This window comes from Daphnia pulicaria, chromosome 8 (genome assembly GCF_021234035.1).
Source record: "Daphnia pulicaria isolate SC F1-1A chromosome 8, SC_F0-13Bv2, whole genome shotgun sequence".
Lineage (NCBI taxonomy): Eukaryota > Metazoa > Arthropoda > Branchiopoda > Diplostraca > Daphniidae > Daphnia > Daphnia pulicaria.
The window spans coordinates 6,496,543-6,518,250 of record NC_060920.1 but is presented as its reverse complement, the minus strand read 5'-3'; the positions used below and the strand labels follow the sequence as shown (position 1 = coordinate 6,518,250).

Here is a 21,708-nt window from a genome sequence, read left to right as displayed (position 1 = left end):
GCGTGGAGGATGGCCAGAAAAGAGGCGAGTCAATTGCCGTCGAGGTTAGTAGACGTAAGAGGCGCCGTTTCGGCGCGCTTTTGTTTTAACGCTATGCTAAATAGAGAGAAGGAATTTCTTCCCGCGTGAAGAGCGCTGGTGGGTTTTTTTTTTTACACACCGGTGATTTGCCTTTCGTTCCAGACACCTAAAGGAGGAAGCAGACGTTGAATGCACTAGCAACCAGTTGCTGCTGCGTGTACAAAGTCTGGGTGTCTTTAGGAGCTCTCGAGGACTAGTACAGTACACGGTTCCACTAAAGGGATGGGGAGGAGGAAAAAATAAAAGGGAGAGAAACAGGCTCGTAAATCTCTGTAAATCTTTCATCCCCTTTCTTCTTATTCCTCCCTCTGTAAGAGAAGCTATGTGTTATCTTTGAACAAGTTAAGGAGGGTTTAAATTAAAATTCGAAAAAAAAGTTTTCCCTTTTTTCTTCACGAAACTGCTGTGGACAAGTCGAGAGGACGAGCTTCTTAATTTATTTATCAGCATCGACTTCTCGTCTGCTGCCTCTTTTGGAAGTAGACGGCTAGTAAACAACACACTGAATAAATGTTTACGATCGTTGACGACTGATATCTTTCGTCATCGTTCGAAAGCAAAAAGAGAAAGATGGCTTAGAAGGAAAAAGGGGTTATTCACTCTGTTGTTTGTTGTTGGATCTTGACATGTTTTGTGTCAACGAGCCGTCATTGGAGCTCTGTTGAACAAGTTAACGGAAAGAAGAAAGACACCGGAAAAGGAAGAATTCGCAATATGGCATACAATTAGTAATAAGACATGTTACATTACAAACATCATGAAGTGTCGTTCATTCCCTTTCCTTTTTTTTTTCTTTTTCTTTTTTTTCAAGTTTTCTTTTTCTTTCTGTCGTGGTGGCGCTGCAGTCGGGAGTCAAGTTCCCTCTATTGGCGAGAAAATTCGGTTCGATTAGTCAGTACGTTTCTGGCTGTCGGTCCATCGGGTCCGCAGCGCTGTGTTCAAACCAGTCACGTTTTTCTTTTTTTTTATTTGCTGGAAGAGCACACGAACGAAATTTCATCTGCTTCATTGACTGTTTTCTTTTCTTTTTTTTTTACAAGACTTGAAATTTTTTAAAATATTCGAATGTTTTCTTATTATTGAGAAATATTCGTTTTTGTTTCGTTACGAAATATCTTCTAGACTTGTTCTGAATTTGTTTTCATCAATGTTTGATTTTATCTCGTGAGGCGAAGAATTTGTTATCGAAAAGCGACAGACATAATACGAAAGAAGAAAAACGTGTCATGCTGTTGCTGCCCTGCGTCGAGTTGTTGCTGACCGACTGAATTTCTCTCAGGTAGTGAATTCATTCAATAATCATTATTACCTTGTCGTGTGTGTGTTAATTCCGTGTGATCTTTCGAGTGTCCCGTTTCTCGGCCATTTTTTTTTTCTTCCTGAGGCTGCACGTGTGTCGTCTTCCCATATGTCTATTTATGTGAGCTTGTGACTTGAGAGCTTGAAATGTTTAGACTTATTAATGGAATAATATTAGTTGTTTTTTTCTCAGACCAGTTTCTTTTTCTGTGAAAGGAAGGAGAGACTGTGTCAAACGTAATGGGAGTTGGTGGTGCCACGTTTTGGCAAATGAATAGTTGGTCGTAATGATTAGATTCCAGTGTCATACACAATTCGTTGGGGTTTGGTTGATGAAAAATTAGTTTTTGCTTTAAGATAGTTGGTTCGAGGAAGAAGAAAAGGTCGAAAAAAGAGAAAAGGTGGAAGGGAGTGACAGCCGGGCGACGAGGAGAAACAGAAAGGAATGCCTTTGAGCGGTCACACGAATTCACAAGTTAAAAAAAAAAAGGAAATGAATTACGAGGCATATTTTCTCTCTTGTCTCTTTTTCTTCCACTGTCTGTGTGTGTGTGTGTGTGCGTACAAAAAGGCAAGGTCGTTTGTGTGTGAGCTGTGCTTATTTTTTCGGGAGAGAAGAAGAAAAACGACTGATCTCTTGCCCTCTAGGTAAGACGGGAAGTCTACAAAGAAAAACGATTTTTCTGCCCCTCTTTTTTTTCGTAACCCCCTCGTACAACACAAAGTGAAAAACAACCCAACGATATTCTTTTTCTGCCCTTCTTTATTTTTCTTGTTCTCTCGACTGGTGGATGATATCACGTGTGCCCGTGAGCGGGAAATAAGAGACACACGATCTTGCGGTTCTTTTGAAACAAAAAGACGATACGATACCATCTTTTTCTTTAAAGCTCTTTTGGCTTTTTTTCTTGGGTTTTTAACCAATTATCGTGACGCAAGCAACTCACGGTGGCTGCATTGGCATGGCTATGGATTGGGGCCCATCAAATGTCGAGTGCACTTTGATGAAAGTACATCTATCTATCTATCTATCCTTTTCTTATTTTTCAACTTGTTAACTTGATGACGTCGGGGCTTTGGCCGCCGCTGCCGCCCACTGACGTGAAATAATCCTCAATACACAAAAATACAGGGCAGACAGATTATAGAAAGACGAGATGAAAAAGACACGAAATCTCCCTTCTTCACGAGACCGCAAATGAAGGGAGAGGAGAAAAATTCCCCAAACGAGTTTTTAGGGTTTGATTCCATGCCAGCTGGAACTTGTCAGATGGAAGAGATTCTTTTTCTTCTTCTTGTTTTCGGTTTGGCTTAAATTATCTATTTTATTTCTGGCAAATGTGACGTGAGAGGCGACAATGACCGTCTTTTTAATTTCCGCTTGAGACATTTTTTTTATTGTGAAGGATCTACTTCCTGTTAGTTGAATAATCAAGAGAACTTGACGAGCGACATTTTGTTGAATCGGTCAATCGCCTCCGTCAAGCCGAAGCGAAAAAAAAACACATTCAAAAAGGGAAGGAATTTCAAGTGTTTTTTGGGGCCGAAAAAGGAATGTTTCTTTCTTTCTTTCTCGACTAGTTAGTTTAATAGCTTAAAGAAGTGCTGCGTATAGTATAGACATCTTCTACACACTTTTATTTTTGACTATATCTCTCTATATACGAGGACTACAATCACCTTCTAAATGGGCTGTATACGATGAGGACGAGACGGGGGGTGGTTGGTTAGTTGGAAGGTTTTAAACTTTTTTTTTCTTCTTCAACTCTGAAAGGAAAAGGAAGAAGGAAAAGATGAGAGGAACAACATTCCGGTGACCCACCGGGGTCATTACCGGCCCCACAGCACCAACCAACCGAACCCCATGGGCCACACCACCACCACACACATTTAGTTGCCGGCTTCTTTTTATTCTTCTTCTGCTTCTCTTTATTAAGAGAAATGGAAGGGTATATATTCCGATGGGAGTTTCCGATTTTTTTACATTTTTTTTTTTTAGCTCCGATTCTAAATTGGAATGAACTTGAACGTGTCCTGTCAGGTTTCATCCCGTCCGTGGTTCATTTAAGTAAAAGAAAAAGGATTGAGAAGGCGGTGAAAACTGACACAGGCAAAGGATAAGCCCCGCATGTTTTTTATTTTTGTTTTTCCGATAGAAAAAAAAGTAATAAGTAGCGTTGCCTTGCAAGTATAGTTTTACCAGTATCCAATATTAGAACATAATTATTTCAGATACCTCAAGAGAATTTAGTTTTAAATTGTATAATCAATCGAATGTTATCTTGTTTATGATTTTGTTTAAGGCAAAAAAAAAACAATTCAGCTGATTAAATTTTACTACGTTTCTCGAAAGACAAAATTATTTGATTTAGTTGAATTTAGTTTTTTTTTCCTAAACTAAATTTGCAACGCTAGTAATAAGAGATCGCCCCTGATGCCCAATAATTGAAGAAAAAAAGTTCTTCTATGACACATTCCAAACCTTTTCTTTCTTGAAGAAGAAGAATAAAAAAAACATTTGAGGGTTAAAAAGGGTCGCTGTGAATTGCCATTGTCTCCCAACCCCCCCCCATCGGGTTTTATTTTATTTCGTTTTATACAATGTGCCCCTAGAAGAAGAAAAACGAACACACGCACTACGTGGATTTATTTGAAAGGAGAGACCGACCGACCGACCAACACATTTTTCTTTTCTTACAGTGTCATTCTATGGTGGTGTCGGAGTCATTGTGCGGTTAGGTTTTACTAGAAGAAGAAGAAGAAAGAATTGGTTTTTACGGGTTGAGGAATACATTTTTCGCACCCCCCTCTCACCACCGGTTTCTCTTTTGACACCAACCAAGAAGAACCCTCCACTTGACACCATCCGCCCTCTTCTTCTTCTTCTTCTTAACTTCTTGTTAAAAATGTTGTCGTGTGACGTTGCAAGGACGAAAGAGAGAAAGAAAAAACTGGAATGTGACGACAACGTTGTTTTATTTTTTTTCATATTTCTTGTGGGTGTAATCCCATTTGGCAGTAAGGTTTCGCTCAGCACCAGGAGTTGTTTGATTCTCTGCCGTGTCCAATCGGATCAGAGTTGAACAAGTGGAGGAGGAGGCGATGAGCAGCTGGATGAGGAGGTAGAGGAGGAGGAGAGTCGTAAAAATATCCTCCCAAAAAGAGGAACCCATCACCACCACTACCAGCAGTCGTCCAGCAGCCACTCGAGTGTGAAGGAAGGACGCCGAAATTCTTGGCCAAGAAGAAGAAGGAAGAATGAAGACTCGGACCATCGTTTGGACTTTATGGGCGATGGCCGTCTTTTACGGCGTCGTCAACTGCCAAGCCGTCGATGAAGGTGAACGCCGACCAGGAAGAAAACGCAATCGAGGCAGCGGATCCGGTAGCGTCGGTGGCGGTGGTGGCCCCGGTGTTTCGGCTTTTCGTCCTGATCAGAGTGGCGGCGACGGTCGTAACTTACCTCTGCCCGTCGACCCGCTCTTTACCGACCAGCGTGAAATCCGGCTCTCCTTCATGAAGGTAACACTAATCAACTTATTGCACTCACTAGAGACGATTTAATGAATTGGCCGTTTACAGGAGCGATTGTGGAGCCCCGGTGGGCCAGCGGAATCTTCTTCCAGGAAGAAGACGACGACGACTGGGAGTCACAACAACAAGAAGAAGCCGTCCAAGTCTGGTGGTGGTGGTGGTGGTGGTGGCCAGTCATCGGATAATTACTCTGCTGGCTCGAGAAAGTCCGGCCCATCTCCAGCGAACGGCAAGAAGCCCAACATCATCTTGATAGTGACAGACGACCAGGACGTTGAACTCGGCTCGCTCGAGTACATGCCCAAAACGCGAGCCATTCTCAAGGAGGGCGGAGCATTCTTCCCAAACTCTTTCGTGTCGACGCCCATGTGCTGTCCGTCAAGGAGTTCTATGCTCACCGGTTTATTCGTCCACAATCACGGAGTCCTAACAAACAACGAGAATTGCTCATCAGGTCAGTTGTCTTGTCGTTTCCGGCCTTGCCCCGCCCATTTTTTCGTTCTCCGTGTCCTGTCCAACTAAAAAATGGCCTTTTTTCTCTTTCTCTTTCTTCCTTGTCTTGTTTTGTTTCTCAAATATAATTAGCCTATTGGCAAGCGGAGCACGAGCCGAGGACGTTTGGCGCTTACTTGGCCAGCGCTGGATATCGGACGGGCTATTTTGGTAAATACCTCAACAAATACAACGGCAGGTATGTCGAGAGAGACGTTTACATTCGTGGTTTTTGCAGCGCCAAATTATTTATTTATTTTTTCTCAAACAAAAAGAAAAAAAAGGGAAAAAAAAAAAGATTTTTCCTTTAACGCACGCGCGTGACGCCTTGCCGATCCATTCTGGCCTATATCAACATCCGTCTTCATTACTATCCTGACCGACTTTGTTTTGTTTTTTTGTTGTTGTTTTTTCTCTCTTCTCCTCACTGAATAGTTACGTCCCGCCTGGATGGAGAGTCTGGGCCGGTCAAGTCATGAATTCACGATACTACAACTACACCATCAACTTCAACGGACAAAAGGTACGAAAATATTTTCCTTCCCCTTTTTCTTTTCTTGGCTCGACGGCGGCGCGACCCATTAAGACCCACGTCGACAGGAATTTTGTTGAAATTAACATTTTTCTTTCTTTTTCTTTCTTTTCGTGGAGAGAGAGAGTCTGGCACCTTCTTTCTCTTTTTTAATAACGATAATGTTTTTAATAATGCGCTTCTCGACAGATTAAGCACGGCGCCGACTACCAGACGGATTATTACCCGGATTTGATCACGAACGATTCGATTAGTTTCCTCCGCGAGTCTAAGCAGCACTACGACCACCAGCCGTTCCATTTGGTGATGAGTTTCCCGTCGCCGCACGGCCCCGAGGACTCTGCTCCGCAATATTCGGACATGTTTTTCAACGTGACGCGACACCGGACGCCCAGCTACGATTTCGCCCCCAATCCGGACAAGCAATGGATTTTGCGTTGGCTGGGCAAAATGAAGCCGGTCCATCATCGTTTTACGGATTTGCTCATGACAAAACGGCTCCAGACGCTGCAGAGCGTCGACGAAGCTGTCGAGAAAATCTTTAGCGAATTGGTGGCTCTCGGCCAACTGGAAAATACCTACATCTTTTACACGTCCGATCACGGCTATCATCTCGGACAGTTTGGACTGATCAAAGGTAAAGAATTTCTTTCTTTTCTTTCTTATCATTTTCCGCTTGTCATTTTTTTTTCTCCCCCTTTAAAGCGACTGTCATCTTTTCATTTTGTTTGAAAATTGTCAACGTTTGTGCCTTACCTTTTCTGGGGGGCTTTACTTTTGTCAATCAACTGTCAAAAGAATCGTCTGATGGATTTCTTTTTTTTTTAAATATTTCTTCTCTCTGCTGATCGATTTGCATTCGGGGCAAGAGACTGAAATAGTTCACAACAACCTTCGACGAGTGGGAGAGAGAAGAAAAAACATGAAATAATAAAATGAAATGTTGTAGGCAAGTCGTTCCCGTTCGAGTCTGACATTCGAGTGCCATTTTTGGTGCGCGGTCCGGGCGTCGGACGCGGTCGGGTGGTCCAGAGTCTGATTGGCAACGTGGATCTGGCGCCGACGTTTTTGGAGATTGCCGGCGTTCCCGTGCCACCGCACATGGACGGCGCCTCCATTTTCCGTTTCTTTCAGAAGGAGAAGGTCAAAAGCCGGGCGCCCTGGAGGGACACGTACTTGATCGAGCGAGGCAAAATGCCACCCGCGCACTTTCCAAAACTCAACGTCGTCGAAGATGTTCCTAATAACAATGAAGGTACGTTACGTGTGTGTGTGCAAGAACAACATCCATCCATCCCCCCCACCTCGACTAGACTCGGGTGATTATATTTGCTGAATGTTGTGGATAATAATTTAATGATTGGGGTCGTCGATGTTAAAAGGAGCTGAAGGCGACGATGCTGACGGAGTGTCGGTCGAGTACACACCGCCCAGGGGCAAATTCGAACGCTGGGCCGTCGAGTGCCGCAAGCCGCAATACCAGAGCCCGTGCAGTGGCTTCCAAAAATACGAGTGCCTCTTTGTGGACGAGCGCTGGCGGATGAAAAAGTGCCGGCCCACCGTTCACAAAGTGGCCAAGAAGAAATGGTGCCAATGCAAGGCCCTCTCCAAGTATCGGCTCAGCAAATTGGAGCCGGAAGAGAGGAGGATGCAAAGGGCCTTTCTCAAGGAGCACACGCGGCACGTGGATTGGCGCGGGTACCGGCCTCGATTCCTCAAGACGGTGGCCGGCAAGAAGAAATTCCACAACAGGAATAACAGCCGACACAAACGCGAGGAATCGCCAGTCACGAACGTGTCCACGGAGACGGCGGCCGCATCGGCGGAAGGCAGTGTGTTGCGCGATGTTGCAGAAGACGAGCTGGAACAGGTCGAACTCATCATGGAGGACATTTCCGATGAGATTTCCGATCTCGAGGTGAATTTAATTAATTTTTTACTTTTCTACTTTTTTCCGTTTTTCAACTCTTTTAATTTTGTTTTCAGGCTCTGACGGAAGCGAGAAACGTTTCCAGCAGCACGGAACCCACAAGCCCGGTCACGATTGCCCCGTCTACCGTTGCTGGATTGCAAAGCGGTAGCCAGAGTAGCAGTGCACCGCAGCTGAACAACAGCGACGGAAAGCTCAACTGTCAAATTGTTGGCCAGTCGCGAATCAATTGCAGCAGCGAAGTGTACAGCGATCCGGCTACTTGGCGGCTGAGCCGAGATTTCCTGGAGCAGCAAATCCGCATCTTGCGCGTCCAATTGGACGAACTCAAAGTCATCCGCAAGCACCTGCGGGCCATGCGTCCGGATAAATCTCATGCGACCATCAGCAAGAAACGGACGAATTCGAAATCCAAATCGAAAATTTCGAGTTCTCAGTCGCTGTTTGACTGGTCGTCGCCGCCGAAGCGAACGGCAATCAACAGCAGTGACACATCGGACCCAGGGCCCGGCGGAAGAAAACATCGTCCCAAGATGCCGCAAGTTGATGCGGACGACGTTGAAGAAGAAGAAGACGAAGGCGAGTTGATTGACGAAGAAGAGATGGATCATGAGGACGAAGATGAATCGACAGTCGCCGGTCCAGTCGAGAGCACGATCGAAGTGACCATCTACGACAATCGAAAAATCAAGTGAGTAAAGAAACTAAAAAAGAAACTAAAAAAGATTTATTTTTATTTATATTTTCTGTGGGGGGGAAGAAGAAGAAGGAAGAAAGTCTATTGAAATTCTAATCCGCACGCATTCCCTATCACCCTGGCCGTTGCCATGTATGGTTTTGTGCGTCTGTCGATCCATTAAGAATGTGGCACACTGCCACGACGAAGCAAAGAAAGAAACTATGCGAGAGAAGAAAGAGATGATACCACGTTGATAATCCCGACCGACCGCCTTACCTTTTACCCCAGTCTCTGTTGTAGTACAAGTAGATTTCGGGGAGGAGGAGGGGGAACTGGAAGGAGATAAGAAAAACGGAAAAAAAAAGAACTTCTTTTTTCTCTCTCTCTCTGTCTTCTTTTTCTGTTTGGTGTGTGGTTTTCTGTTGGGTGTAGTAGTGGAAGTAGTAATAGTAGCGGTTCTTTTTCTGGAAGGGAGGTCGAATCGGTGGCAGGGTCACGGAGATATATCCGCGGACTGCTTGGTGGATGAATGGATGGCTTTTTTCCCTTTTGGGAACAAAAGAAACGCACATACGTACGGTCGTTTGAATAGCCGAGTAGATGGGCGATAGGAAAATGTGTATACAAAGAACAAAAGAGGAACAAACTCGGGGGCTGACTCCTTGTTGTTTCTGTGGAGGAATTCTTCGAGACGTGTTCGAATGTGGCGACCTTGAAGATGGATCTGCTGTCGGTATCCATTGGGCTAGAACCAGGGCCTCTGTGACTCTCCTTTGGCTTCTATTTCATTCCTCCCCTTCCACGGAAAAAGAAAATAAAAAATAAAAAGTGTGTTGAGGCGATGAGGAGGGTAGTCTACGTCATTAGGCAAATCAGCTGTTTCTACCTGTGTGTGTGTTTTCTTCTTCTTCTTTCGAATCATCACACAAACATATCCACGACGACTCCGCCTTCCGCTGGCCGCTTCAAAAGAATATATTCTATTCAATTAGGGACTGTGAATTGGAAATGCTAATTCCCATTGACCTTAATGATCCCGTCTTGTTGTGTAGGCGCATGTATCGCTTTTGACCATCTTTTCTTCTGCTGAGGTTTCCCCTCTAATTGCTCCTTTGTTCTCCTTCATTCATTCATTCATTGATTCATTGTGTTTTTCGTTAGGCCGTCGAATAACGCCGGACGGATTGGGATGTGCCCTTGTGTGGACATGAATTGGTCTCCCCGGAGTCGCGAGGCCCGGAACGAGGAGCGTCTGGTGCGTCAGGCGAATCGCCGCAAGATCAAGGAGGAGCGACAGAAGCGACGCCAAAAGAAGTTGAGCCGCAAACGGGCCATGGTCGAGTCTCACAACGGCCAGTGCAACTACGAGAAGATGAATTGCTTCAGCCACGACAAGGATCATTGGCGGACGGCCCCGTTGTGGAACGACGGCCCCTTCTGCGTCTGCATGAACGCCAACAACAATACGTACTGGTGCGTCCGCACGCTCAACACGACCCACAACTCGCTCTACTGCGAATTCATCACCGGATTCGTCACCTACTACGACATGCGCATCGACCCCTACCAGCTGCGCAACATCGCCCACACCTTGTCTGAAAATCAATTGGCCTTCTTCCATCAGACGCTCGAACGGTTGCGCGTCTGCAAAGGAGCCGACTGTTTCGTCAACACTCATCCCTCCGCCGCCAAATTACTGGCGGCTAATGGGCCCGCAAAGTCGGATCCCGAAGAGGGCAAAAACGCCAGTTATCACCTACAAAGTAGTCACCTGCTCGACAATGGGTAACGATGAATCTCAAGCTGCTCGTCTATTTGCAATTAAAGTTAAAAACGTGTCCGTTCTTCTTTTCAAAAAAAAAAAAAAAAAAACAGGAGGTTGGCTAAAGTCAAACCGAGACGTGACGGATACTGGCGCCGGTCGAAGCGGCGAGAAAGGCAGACGCCAGATGTTGTTGTTGCGTCATCCAGCGCCGCCGCGTGATTGATCTCCGTCGTCCCTCACGGCTTCCCTTTCTTTTTCACTCCGCCTTCCCTCCTCGACAAAGTTCACTAACTACCCCCGAGAGATTATTATAGGACACAGATGGATATAAAAGAGCAGCCAGACTCGGTCAATGTTTATATCCCCCTTCCCCTTTTTTTTTGTTTTTAGGAAAAATTCTTCGCCTTTTTTTAAAAATCGTTTTGATTTTGTTATTTTCGCCGGATCGTTTATATCCCCTAGATGTTTATCGTTCGCGGTTTTCTGTAAAACAGATGAAGGATTCACATTCTCAGTCGTGTCCCGACTTTTCGTATTAGAGCGGGAGCAAAGTGCCAAAACGTCACATTTTCTTGCCGACGAATGGGAATCGGATCTTGACAAAATTATTGACTTCTTTCTCTCCCGTTTCTTTTTTTAATTATTATTCTACACACAAACTTGGATGTTTTTTCCTTTTTTTTTGCTTTATTAATTTTTTATTAAAAACTCAGAAAGAAAAACGAGAAAAAAGAAAAAAAAAATGTTGAATTTTGTTATCGAATATTTTTTTGCCATCAAATGTTTTGACTGTGGCCTCGACTTTGACTCGCGGCCACACACGAAAAATTTCTCGATATTTTTTCCCCTCTATATTTTCCTTCGTTACGCCCCGTTGTATTTTGTATATATTATACTGAACTGCCAGAGATGTACTCCCGGATGTCGTTAGGTGGCTCTACCATCTGGAATTTTGTTTTTGATTTCACGTTGCTTACCTTTTCCGTGTGTGTATAAACACCCGACAGTTCCACGGCGAGGAACAAGGTGAAAAGAAAAACAACGGAGACGAGCAATGTCCTAAATTGCCGTTTCAAAATTGTTCCATGGATTTCTTCTCTTTGAATGTTAAAATCTTAAAAAAGGCTGTGTTCATTATTTCTGAGCTGGTTTCTGTTGACTATAAGTGTGTAGCCATTTGTTTGTGTATTTGTTGATTCTCTCTACGTTCAAATGATGTGAATACTCCGTCATCTCTATTTGCCATTTCAAACTGTTCATTTTTTTTGTCGTAAAGTGTTTTTTTATGTCGTTGATTAAACACGGAAAATCACGGAAAATACATTGACTATTTATTCGCGTTATGCTGGAAAAAAAACTATATTTGAACATGGGTTTGGAAAGATGGTTGTCAATGACCATTTTGGCAAATTAAAAAAAAAAAACCTGTTACCTTTTGCTGGATTGGGCTTGATTGGGCTTGATTGGCGTTAGTCTTTCGGTTGATTTTCTTACCCGTCCTTATTACCTGACGGACAACAGCTGTTCACGGGCGCCCAATCGTTTGTGCTTTCTCAATCGTTTCTTGGGGCTAGCCGCTAGCGCTTTATCTCAACTTTTTCGATATTTAAAAATTTAAATCGGTCAGTTGAAAGGTCCTTGGTTTAATGGAACCCAGCGAAGATCTTGCCATTCGACTGTCGTCTGCTGCTGTGACATTGCGATCAGCTCTGGATGACTGTTAAGTTCAACGCCGAGCAATTTCTTCCGTTTCTAGAACAGTAGAACGCTCTTTCTCATTGTTATTCACTCTTTTGAAAGAGACTGAAGAATGTGAAACCAAAGTTTGTTACACCAAACGATCAATACGTTTGTTTTTCATTGTTATCTTTTTGCCTTATAGATGAATGTGTTAAATGTGATGTCGCTTCTCATCGAATTACTGGGGAACCAAATGAAGCCTTTTCTCGGTACGTTGCTGCAAATCCTTCCCGCTTTATGGGATGCTTCTGAGGAACACAATCTTCTACGGTGCGCTATTATTAGCACCCTCGTTCATGTTGTTAAGGTAAATTGTTTTTTTTTAAACTATGTATTGGCCTGTTTAATCACTTTATTACTATTAAACAACCAGGGAGTAGGAAGTAATACTGAAGATCTGCTTCATTGTCTGCTACCAGTTGTTTTCCTTATTTGTTTAGAACTAGGATCTGAAAATCTCATTATATGCTGTGATATTCTTATAATCGTAATTTTTCACTAGTAGATGGAACAAGGATTCCTTAACCTTATTTCCTAGATGGGGAATTTATTTTAGCGATGCGGTCGTTTTCCATGTGTTTTTATGGAATTTAATGTCAGAATATGTTTCTTTGTGTCTCCCATCAGTCTAATATGGAGTTTAAAAATTTTTTAAATGTTCAAGCTGCAATATGTAACAAATCAATACTAAATGAGAACTCGGAAAATTGTAGCCTTTTTTCTGCTGAGTTCATCGTTTTACCTGTGTCTTATTTTTTTTCTAGGTAAAATTACAGTTGAGTTTTACAGTACATAAGTAACGTAACGTTAACTTAAGCTCTCTGCAAACAGGAGTTCTGGAGAAGTACGTGATACCGAGGTAATAACTAATAAAGGAGACGCTAGACGAACGAACACATTTCCGCGTTGATATCGTGCTTCGTAGAAATTTCACTCCTGTCGAGTTGCTCTCTATTTGGCTATTCGAACGTAGTATTATTTTCAAATAATACTTACAATGATTGCCGGAAGTGGAATCACGGACGACGGACAAGCTCGACACACTGGATCACGTCATCACCGCCACTAAGACCGTCATATCCGTATCCGACGCACCGGTTCGGGTTTACCAATCCGTGTTTTAATTAGTCTGTTTGAATGTTTGGCAACTCAAGCTCATCAGATTTATTTGTATCCGATTCATTTCTCGTGATGTTAACATTCGATCCTTCGAAAAGCAATCTATCCGTTCCGTTCAGTCGTTCTTGGCAAGCGTGAATAAACCTAATATTGGCTGTTAGTAGGTGGCTAAAGTTACGAGGTGTATTCGTGAAATTCCACCATTTAATTTAGAGATACTGATTCAAAATGTTTTCCTAATCCACGACAGATTTACGATATCTTATATATTGAGTAAAAAAATATGGTCCTTGTAGTTAACTACATCTTTTTTCTTTTCTGCCTATACGTTTTAAAACACGAGTTAAAAATAATCCGGCAAGCAAATAAGCTGATTACACAGTTAAGCATTTGTATTGGTTTACATCATAAAACCTGTCGACAGAAACTAAAGTTTGTATCCCCAATTTAAACATTTCGAACAATCTGACAGATCATGAAAGCAAATTACTCAAATAAAATCTTGTGAACCAACTTGTTTCTGTTCTTACTCCAAACTTTCCGGTACGCCAAATTAATACCTGGGAACAATCAACTTTCCATTTGAGATGGCACCAATATTTCAGCCAGTTCGCTCAAAAACCTGGATAATTTAATTGAAAAAAGTTACATGTCTACATAATAATAATGATTTTAATTGTACGCTGTACGGCATTAAGTATCAGACTGCAAGGAGTTTTTAAATCAGTTGTTCATACAATTTTTAGCGAACCATCTTGTTTTCATCACATTCTAAACATACCATATAAATTAGATGAAACATGCAATACCTAATATCCGAACGTGTGTTACACCAATGTCGCCTTTAATTCAGCCAACCATCATGTGTGTTCCACATTTTAGTCCGCCAACTTCAGATGGCCAGGATTCCGAAGCATTCATCCTTTTGTTACTGCCAGAAAGCACAATGATGCCCTAGCGGAGAGGCCAAAGCCAACACCAGCAATGCAGTCTTACTTGTTCAGGAAGAAACGATCTGGACAGTATCATACCATCAAAGTGTCTGTCCCCTGAAATGTTATAGAAACACACCAAGCACATTTAGAAAATCCGCCATTCAAACGCAAATGACGTTTTTACTTGAAATCCAGAAGGTGCTAAGTAGACACAGAGATGAACTAACCTGATTTTAAGTAAAAGACCGGACAGCCCGCCATCAAACCGTTGATAACTACCAATGACAGTGAATCCTGACAACATAAATGAATGTTAAGTATGTTTTTTAAAAAGAAAAACCCATTCAACATCAGTAAGAAGTATTGTCCACACAGAATATTTTCAGGTTTCAAATGTCTAAAAGCATCATAGCATAAAAATAGTCAAGGATAATTATAAATCGCTTACAATTCAAAAGAACACGGAAACATACAGATGAAACCCAGGTCGGCGGATACTGGTTGTAGAGTTTTGCGATACTTAACCGCCGAATCCTGCAAATACAAGCATAAAAACCACATGTGTAGTTACACTGAATACCATATTTCATTTCATGCTTGAATTAATCAATCAGATAAAAATTTCCACATGATATGGTACACTTCTCGGCAGGAACCATTGAATTAATATTTACATCACTTGCGAAATTGCTGATCACGAATAACAAAGATATATGCTTACCATCCACGCAGACCCACACTATGCCGCGTAGTTTCCCTCGAAATTGCCAACTAGCGAACAGCCTGTATTGACTAAAAATTTAATTTAAACGATTACACCAAACTTCAGGGTTATCAGACATCGAACTTACAGAGGTCAGTACCAAAAGTCCCTTTCGTTACATAAATTCAATGACAATGTCTAGTTTATTTGTCCTCATTCTTAAAAAAAAAAAAAGTAACAAAAAAATACTCACATAAACCAAGCAATGAAGCCACCATCAACAACCAGACCTGCACCAGACCTGGTTGAAACATGACAAGAAAAAAGTATTTAAGACTAATTTCCAAACCCCAATCACTAGACAATTCAAAATTAGTTTTCAGACTGCAAGGAGTTTAGAAATCACAGTTGCTCATTCACAATTTAGCGAACCATCCTATTTTCATCAAATAACAATACATAAAATTAAAAATTAAAAGAGCATTACTTGACTTACTCGTGGTTTCATCCCAGCTGCCATATCAAGTCAGTGACCCTATACTCAAATTAAAGAACAATAACAGTTAAATAGGGTATGAATAGCAAGATGGGTTTCACATCTTAAATATTAACACTCTAGATTGGATATCATTTCGCCCTAGTTCAAGCAAATTCTTTCTTCACGCTAATTAAGCTCAGGAACCATGAAATAATCATTTGACCAATTTAATCAACATATTATTAAGCATCCATTGCTGGAATTAAAAAAAAGCGATATAAACTTTAAAAATAGACCTACATTTACCCAATTTACATCGCCACGTGAGAGTGACATCAGATTTCTGTAGGATGAAGGAACAACCACTACCTGAATCAAACAGCAGCTGAGACAAGAATGATTATTTAAGTTTTTCTTTCCTTATAAGAAAACAAGAAAACCATTGGTTTAAACAACGTTGCCAAAAAGGTGTTGCTTCTCCTGGCGTGCTGGACTGCTGGCAATTAAGAAAATAAATTTAAATTGTAAAATGTTAATTGTAAATAAAAGATAAGAAACCAAGGCCTACAAAATCTAAATTACATTTCTAACAGGACTAGTCTTCCCATGGTCTTCCTACGAAATTAGGAATTTCTGAGGTGCTAAGAAGTAGAACCAGAGATCAGCCAGGCCCATGGTTGTAGATATAATGGTTCCCACTGTCTGTGTTATAAGGTCTCATAAGAAAAAAATTGAAAGTTCTCCGTCAATGATCTTTCCTCAGGGCATGGTTGCTACGAAAGTGCTGCCATCTGCCCACACAATCTCTAACTGAATGGCTTACTGCAGAAACGAAGAATTCACGTTTTAATGGCGGAAATGCAGATTAATGTAAAATTTCACGCAAACCATGTTTCGTTTTTAATTGTAAATCTTCTTATAACAAAGAAAATGAAAGTCTTGCGTTTTTCCATCCACCGAAGTTGTGTCTAAATTCCTGGCAGGAAATTATTAAAAAGCCAGGACTCACTTGCCAGTCCAGAATTTGCAGTATTCATTTTGAAGAGAACGACATACTCAAAGGGAGAGAAATTCAAGGCGTGTTTTACAGTTATCCGAAATGGAAATTAAAATCAGGTGCTCGGCCCAGTAAATTGCTAGGTATTCTCAAATTTTAATTATCCATGACAATGTTAAGTTATACTAATACTGCTAATTCTGTATGTTTCTAACAGGAAATGATTTCAGCGTACTCGAAAGACCTGCTGCAAAGAAGTATGTTCACAGTGATAGGTTTAAGTCACCATATCGAAATATAACAGCAAAGTCTAAAGCTGCTAATCCTAAGCTGCAGTTGGACAATCAATCATTTTTGTCGAATAACAACACCAATGTATTGATCCCATCACATGCAAAGAAGTCAACGTCAAATAGCATAGGTAAATTAAAAACTAAGTGTAATAAGATATTTTTTAAAAACATGACATGTTATGTTACAGCTATACACCAACTTGACGCTGAAAAAGGAAAAGTAAATGATATGGAAGCAGCTGAACCTGTGGCATTACCATGTGTAACAACAGAAGACATGTTCCAGGAACCTACTACTGAAACACTCCTACACATTCCACCTGAAAAAGAACTACAATCTGAATCTGAATCTCAATTGAGAGTAGAATTTGAAACAGAAACAGAAACAGAAAAAGAAACAGTTGTTTGTGAGGAGGCTGATTTGCCAGACGATTTCACTGCAAAGCAGTACACAGCTTTTCGCAATAGAGGAGGACTAATTTTTGTTACAATCCCAGTCTTTCAATCAATACGGGAAGTGGAAAAGATTATTTCGTCTCAATTTGAAGATGACGGTCATTATTTAGTGAGAGATAGTTACGAAATTTGTATGTCAAAAATCAAAGTACTCAATCTTTGTCCTTTTTTTTGTGACACACACCGTGCTGACTCGTATCCTTATTTAATAATGGAATTCGTACAAGTTAGATATCATTTTGAATCAAAGCGTTTTCAAGAACGTAATTTGGCAGAAGTTGATAGTAACGTGCGACAAAATTTCAAGATGGCAAAACTTGCTTAATTTTTTTTTTCTAAATGTAAATTGTATGTATGTTAATACACATTACAAGTTATAAATTGAACCAATGAAATCTATTGTTATCATCTGAAATTAATCTTAATTAGAAAATCGTCAATCAATCTGTTTAACGGATGCGCAAAGCCGCAAAGTACGCATAGCTCTGATTTGTTTACGAGGGACTTAGAAAATTTCTGTGTTGTTTCAGTGTAAGCTTCCACCCTTCCAACACCAGGTCGCGGGGCTGTCGCAGCAACCAAAGATCACAAAAAAATCAGCTGCCTTATGGGACCTTATAACACAGACAGTGGGAACCATTATATCAACAACCATGGCCAGGCCAGAGCAGAGACTTGGGAGTAGTTCAATCTGAGTTCACTGATTTTAGAGCGCGCTCAAAGATTCAACACCACAGAGGTGCCAACCATGAAGCACGATAATGTCCTTGACTCGTGTCAGAGCTATAGAATACTTTTAAACTACTTTACTTTTTTTACTGTTTAAATTTTCTTTTATCTTGGTTCTCAATATTCTGATCAGGCAACGCAGGAGGTTGCAGCAGACGACTTTTCGATATACGAGTTGTGCACATTCACACGTGCTCTCAATCGAATGTCAGATTTTCGGTTGATTTGAATTATTTTCATATTCTTTACCTTGTTCGAAAATGGGGTTGACAAAGCAATATCTTCGTTATATTCCCGGCCCAATATTCAATGTGATTGCAAGCTTAAAGTCCAATGCCGTGTTTGTCGAATTGAGAGCTCAAGTTGGTCGATATGTGGCTGCCGGAGCTTGCGAAAATGTCATCATCTGGGACTCGAAAACTGGAGAAAAGGTCTATAAACATTTCTTTATAATTTGTAGATAAAACTCACACTCTTTTATTTTTGTTTGCAGATTAACACTTTGTTGGGTGAGAAGCATTGTGTCACTATGTTGAAAACGAGCCCCAATAACAGACAAATTGCTGTTGGATACGAAGATGGTGTTGTCAGACTATTTGATCTTAACAGTGGAGAATGTTTGGTTACTTTTAGTGGACATAAAAGTGCTGCTACATGTTTGTCATTTGACATAGAAGGCATGAGGCTTGTGTCTGGAGCAAAAGACACAAACATCATTGTCTGGGACACTGTGGCGGAAGCTGGCCTTTTCCGATTGAGTGGGCACAAGGGCCCCATTACTAAATGCTGTTTTCTTGAGAGCCAAAACATTTTGGTTAGTAGTTCACTGGACACGTTGGTCAAATTCTGGGACCTCGACACCCAGCACTGTTTCAAAACCCTGGTGGGTCACAGATCTGAGGTATGGGATATGGTCGTCATGAAAAACGATCGCTACTTGGTCACTGGATGCGGCGACAGTGAACTCAGAGTGTGGAAAATACGCTTCCCTGACTCTGAGGAAGATGACGAGAAGCAGAAAGCCACTCCTAAGAAAACCCGGAGAGATTCCGACGATGAAGAAGAAAAGAATGAAGATGGCAACGAAGAAGAGGATGATGACAACAGCATTCTTCAGTGCACCAAAATTGGAACAATTTTGAGACAGGGTCGCGATCGAGTCCTTAGCATGGTGACGGACCCGAGTCGTACTATTTTGTCGTGCCACGGAATGGATTCCATCGTGGAACTGTTTCGTTTCCACGACGAAGAAGAAATTCAAAAAATATTCAGCAAACGCCAACGGAAATTCAAAAAGCAAAATCCCGAATCGACGGAAGAATTGACTGTTGCCCTGCAAGATGAGGTGCTGCGAATCAAATCCGTCCAGGCTTCCGGCAAAGTCAAAGCTATCGACGTCCACGTTTCTACCAAAGGAGAGCTCAGGTTGTTGGCATTGTTACGCGGCAATTCGTTTGAGATCCACGTTGTGGATACCAAAGTCTCCAACAAAAATGACGCAACTAAAGTCGGGGCTCTGTCCATCCCCGGACATCGCACAGATGTACGAGCCCTTTGTTTCAGCTCGGACAAGATTGCATTGGCATCAGCCAGTGGCGAGTCATTGAAAATCTGGAACCGAGGCTCCCAGAATTGTATCCGAACAATGGCGTGTGATTACGCCCTGTCGATTCTCTTCGCCACTGGCGACCGCAACGTGATCGTCGCCACGAAGACGGGCAAGCTTCAAATCTTCGACATTGCAGCCGGACGACTGCTGGAAGAAATTCGAGCTCACGAGGGCGAAGCCTGGACTGTGGCCATGAGCCCAGATCTTCGAGGAATAGCCAGTGGAGGCGCCGACAAGAGCGTGAAATTTTGGCAATTTGAATTGGTGGTGGACAAGGCAGTGGAGGAAGAAGATGAGGACGGCCAGATGAGAGGACACGGCGGTAAAAGAATGAGTCTGACCCACACGAAGACGTTACAGTTGGAAGAAGATGTCCTTTGCGTTCGATTTAGCCCCGACCAACGTCTCATTGCGGTTTCTCTGCTCGATTCGACCGTGAAAATTTTCTTTGCCGACACGCTCAAATTCTTTTTGTCACTCTACGGTCACAAGTTCCCCGTTCTCTGTATGGATATTTCTTACGATTCCACTACCATCATCACCGGTGGTGCCGACCGCAACATCAAAATTTGGGGGTCAGTTGAGACACAACAGATGATCAGCGATCTTAAAAATTAATCCCTATTGAATTCTATTAATAGGTTGGACTTTGGCGATTGTCATCGGTCCATTTTCGCTCACGAGGACAGCATCCTGGGATTGCAGTTCGTCTCCAAGACGCATCTCTTTTTCTCCTGCGGCAAGGACGGCAAGCTGAAGCAGTGGGACGCGGACAATTTCGAGAACATCACCACCTTATCGGGTCATCACGGACAAGTGTGGACGCTGGCCGTTAGTGAGGATGGCAAATACGTCAGCACGGCTGGACACGATCGCTCTATTCGTTTATGGGAGCGCACCCAGGAACCGCTGGTGCTCGAGGATGAACGCGAGACTCAGCGTGAAGCTGAAGCCGACCAGGTTTTTCTTTCTTTCTTTTTGGTCTTGTTTTCTTTCTTTTCTTTTTTTCCCCTCCCGATTTGCCGCTAGAAAAAACTTGCTCCCATTCCACTTGAATTATTCCAATTGGCGTTTGGGGGCAACCTTCATTTAACAAATCGGTTAATAATATTCGCAACATTCCCCCATAGCCTCGAGCCTTTCAAATTGCACGAACCATAGAAACATTCAATTCCGCCTCTTCTTCTTGAACAACAACAAAAAAAGAAAGAAAATAATTGAGACCGAGGAGTTATTTTTGGCCCCGCCGGCAAAGAGAAAGGCTGGGCCATTGCTCTCGTGTTTCTTGTGAAATAATAAACTACCATCATGATTTCGCCCCCTATTTTCATTGATTTGTATTCATTTGTCCTTTTGTTATTTTTATCTGCGATTTTGTCAGGCATTGGCTCTTGGCGAGGATCGGGTGATGCCCGGCATCAAGGCGGGCGAGGAAGCCTCCTTGCCCGGCCGCAAAACGGTGGAGACTGAACGGGCAGCCGAGAGGATCATGGAAGCTGTCGAAGTTCACAAGGAAGTCTCGCAGCAGTTGGCCGAGTACCGTGAAAAAATCGATCTTCATCAGCAATCCGGCCGGAATGCCAGTGAAGCTCCCGCCGCTCCTCAACTCCATCCACTGATGGTGGCGTACGACACGACCGATCCCGACAGGTATTTGTTGAAGGTGTTGCGCCAGGTGAAATCCAGCGAAGTGGAGGAAGCCCTTCTGGTGCTGCCCTTCCATTACGTCGGCAGCCTGTTGTCACTGCTGGATCAGTTGCTAGAAAAAGGCTGGGAAACGGAATTGGTGATGAGGATCCTGCTCTTCCTCGTTCGTCTCCACCACGGCCCCCTGTCCAACACTCCTTCCTTGCTGCCGATCCTGAACCGACTGCAAGGAGTGGCCCGCAAACGCGTGGATCAAGTCCGCGATCGCATCGGTTTCAACTTGGCTGGACTTCAGTACCTGCACCGAGAACTGGAAGAACGCGAGGCCGTACAGTTATTCGCCGACGCTTCCGACCGTGTCAAGCAGAAACGCAAGCAACGCCGCAACAAAGACAAAGCCAAACAAAGAGCCATTCTGACACTGTAAAATTATGGAAAAGAAATAATGACAGAAAAAAAAGAGAAAATTCCAATAAAAAAAAAGTTAATGAAATGAAAAGAAATCATTTTTGTAGGGAAAAGTAACAGAAAAAGGGGATGGAGAACATTAGTCATTTTGGGTCGGTTGGTAAGAAAAAAGGGGAAAATTCCCTTGGAAAGAAACGATAAATTTAAGGCAACAAAAAACTGTCACGAAGAAATGTGTCAGCGTCTCAGCGACTTGGGAAAGAAAAAATAAAGTTGGAAATG

General features: G+C 42.5%; 3 protein-coding genes and 2 long non-coding RNA genes across 24 annotated transcripts; 4 read left to right on the top strand and 1 right to left on the bottom strand.

The window, feature by feature from the left end:
- The first annotated feature begins 966 nt into the window (after positions 1 to 966).
- LOC124311821 (extracellular sulfatase Sulf-1-like) lies at positions 967 to 11,653 on the top strand. The gene is made up of 11 exons (XM_046776180.1): positions 967 to 1,360; positions 4,400 to 4,902; positions 4,963 to 5,368; positions 5,500 to 5,605; positions 5,842 to 5,929; positions 6,128 to 6,575; positions 6,888 to 7,193; positions 7,321 to 7,856; positions 7,925 to 8,559; positions 9,709 to 10,332; positions 10,423 to 11,653. The coding sequence occupies exons 2-11, from the start codon at positions 4,639 to 4,641 to the stop codon at positions 10,529 to 10,531; spliced, it is 3,522 nt and encodes a 1,173-aa protein (XP_046632136.1). The 5' UTR covers positions 967 to 1,360; positions 4,400 to 4,638; the 3' UTR covers positions 10,532 to 11,653.
- A 388-nt stretch (positions 11,654 to 12,041) lies between these two features.
- LOC124311849 lies at positions 12,042 to 13,781 on the top strand. 4 transcript variants are annotated; one of them, XR_006910267.1, is made up of 3 exons: positions 12,043 to 12,135; positions 12,195 to 12,359; positions 12,884 to 13,781. It is a non-coding gene; the product is annotated as an uncharacterized LOC124311849 (long non-coding RNA). The 4 variants fall into 4 exon arrangements; XR_006910268.1 differs by lacking the exon at positions 12,884 to 13,781 and adding an exon at positions 12,817 to 12,831; XR_006910266.1 differs by lacking the exon at positions 12,884 to 13,781 and adding an exon at positions 12,426 to 12,754.
- On the bottom strand, positions 13,546 to 15,965 carry LOC124311846. 17 transcript variants are annotated; one of them, XR_006910251.1, is made up of 9 exons: positions 15,870 to 15,965; positions 15,594 to 15,775; positions 15,297 to 15,344; positions 15,063 to 15,110; positions 14,828 to 14,898; positions 14,555 to 14,640; positions 14,334 to 14,400; positions 13,981 to 14,220; positions 13,546 to 13,793 (listed from the first exon to the last, which is right to left on the bottom strand). It is a non-coding gene; the product is annotated as an uncharacterized LOC124311846 (long non-coding RNA). The 17 variants fall into 17 exon arrangements; XR_006910248.1 differs by having other exon boundaries at positions 13,981 to 14,125; positions 14,203 to 14,220; positions 15,594 to 15,890; XR_006910252.1 differs by having other exon boundaries at positions 15,594 to 15,783; positions 15,870 to 15,884.
- Positions 15,966 to 16,157: 192 nt separating this feature from the next.
- Positions 16,158 to 17,419, top strand: LOC124311844. Its single transcript, XM_046776222.1, has 3 exons — positions 16,158 to 16,427; positions 16,502 to 16,705; positions 16,766 to 17,419. The coding sequence occupies exon 3, from the start codon at positions 16,807 to 16,809 to the stop codon at positions 17,356 to 17,358; it is 552 nt and encodes a 183-aa protein (XP_046632178.1). The 5' UTR covers positions 16,158 to 16,427; positions 16,502 to 16,705; positions 16,766 to 16,806; the 3' UTR covers positions 17,359 to 17,419.
- A 290-nt stretch (positions 17,420 to 17,709) lies between these two features.
- Positions 17,710 to 21,500, top strand: LOC124311824 (WD repeat-containing protein 3-like). Its single transcript, XM_046776186.1, has 4 exons — positions 17,710 to 18,193; positions 18,256 to 19,946; positions 20,013 to 20,331; positions 20,753 to 21,500. Exons 1-4 carry the CDS (start codon positions 18,023 to 18,025, stop codon positions 21,443 to 21,445), a joined length of 2,874 nt encoding a protein of 957 aa, XP_046632142.1. The 5' UTR covers positions 17,710 to 18,022; the 3' UTR covers positions 21,446 to 21,500.
- Positions 21,501 to 21,708: the final 208 nt, after the last annotated feature.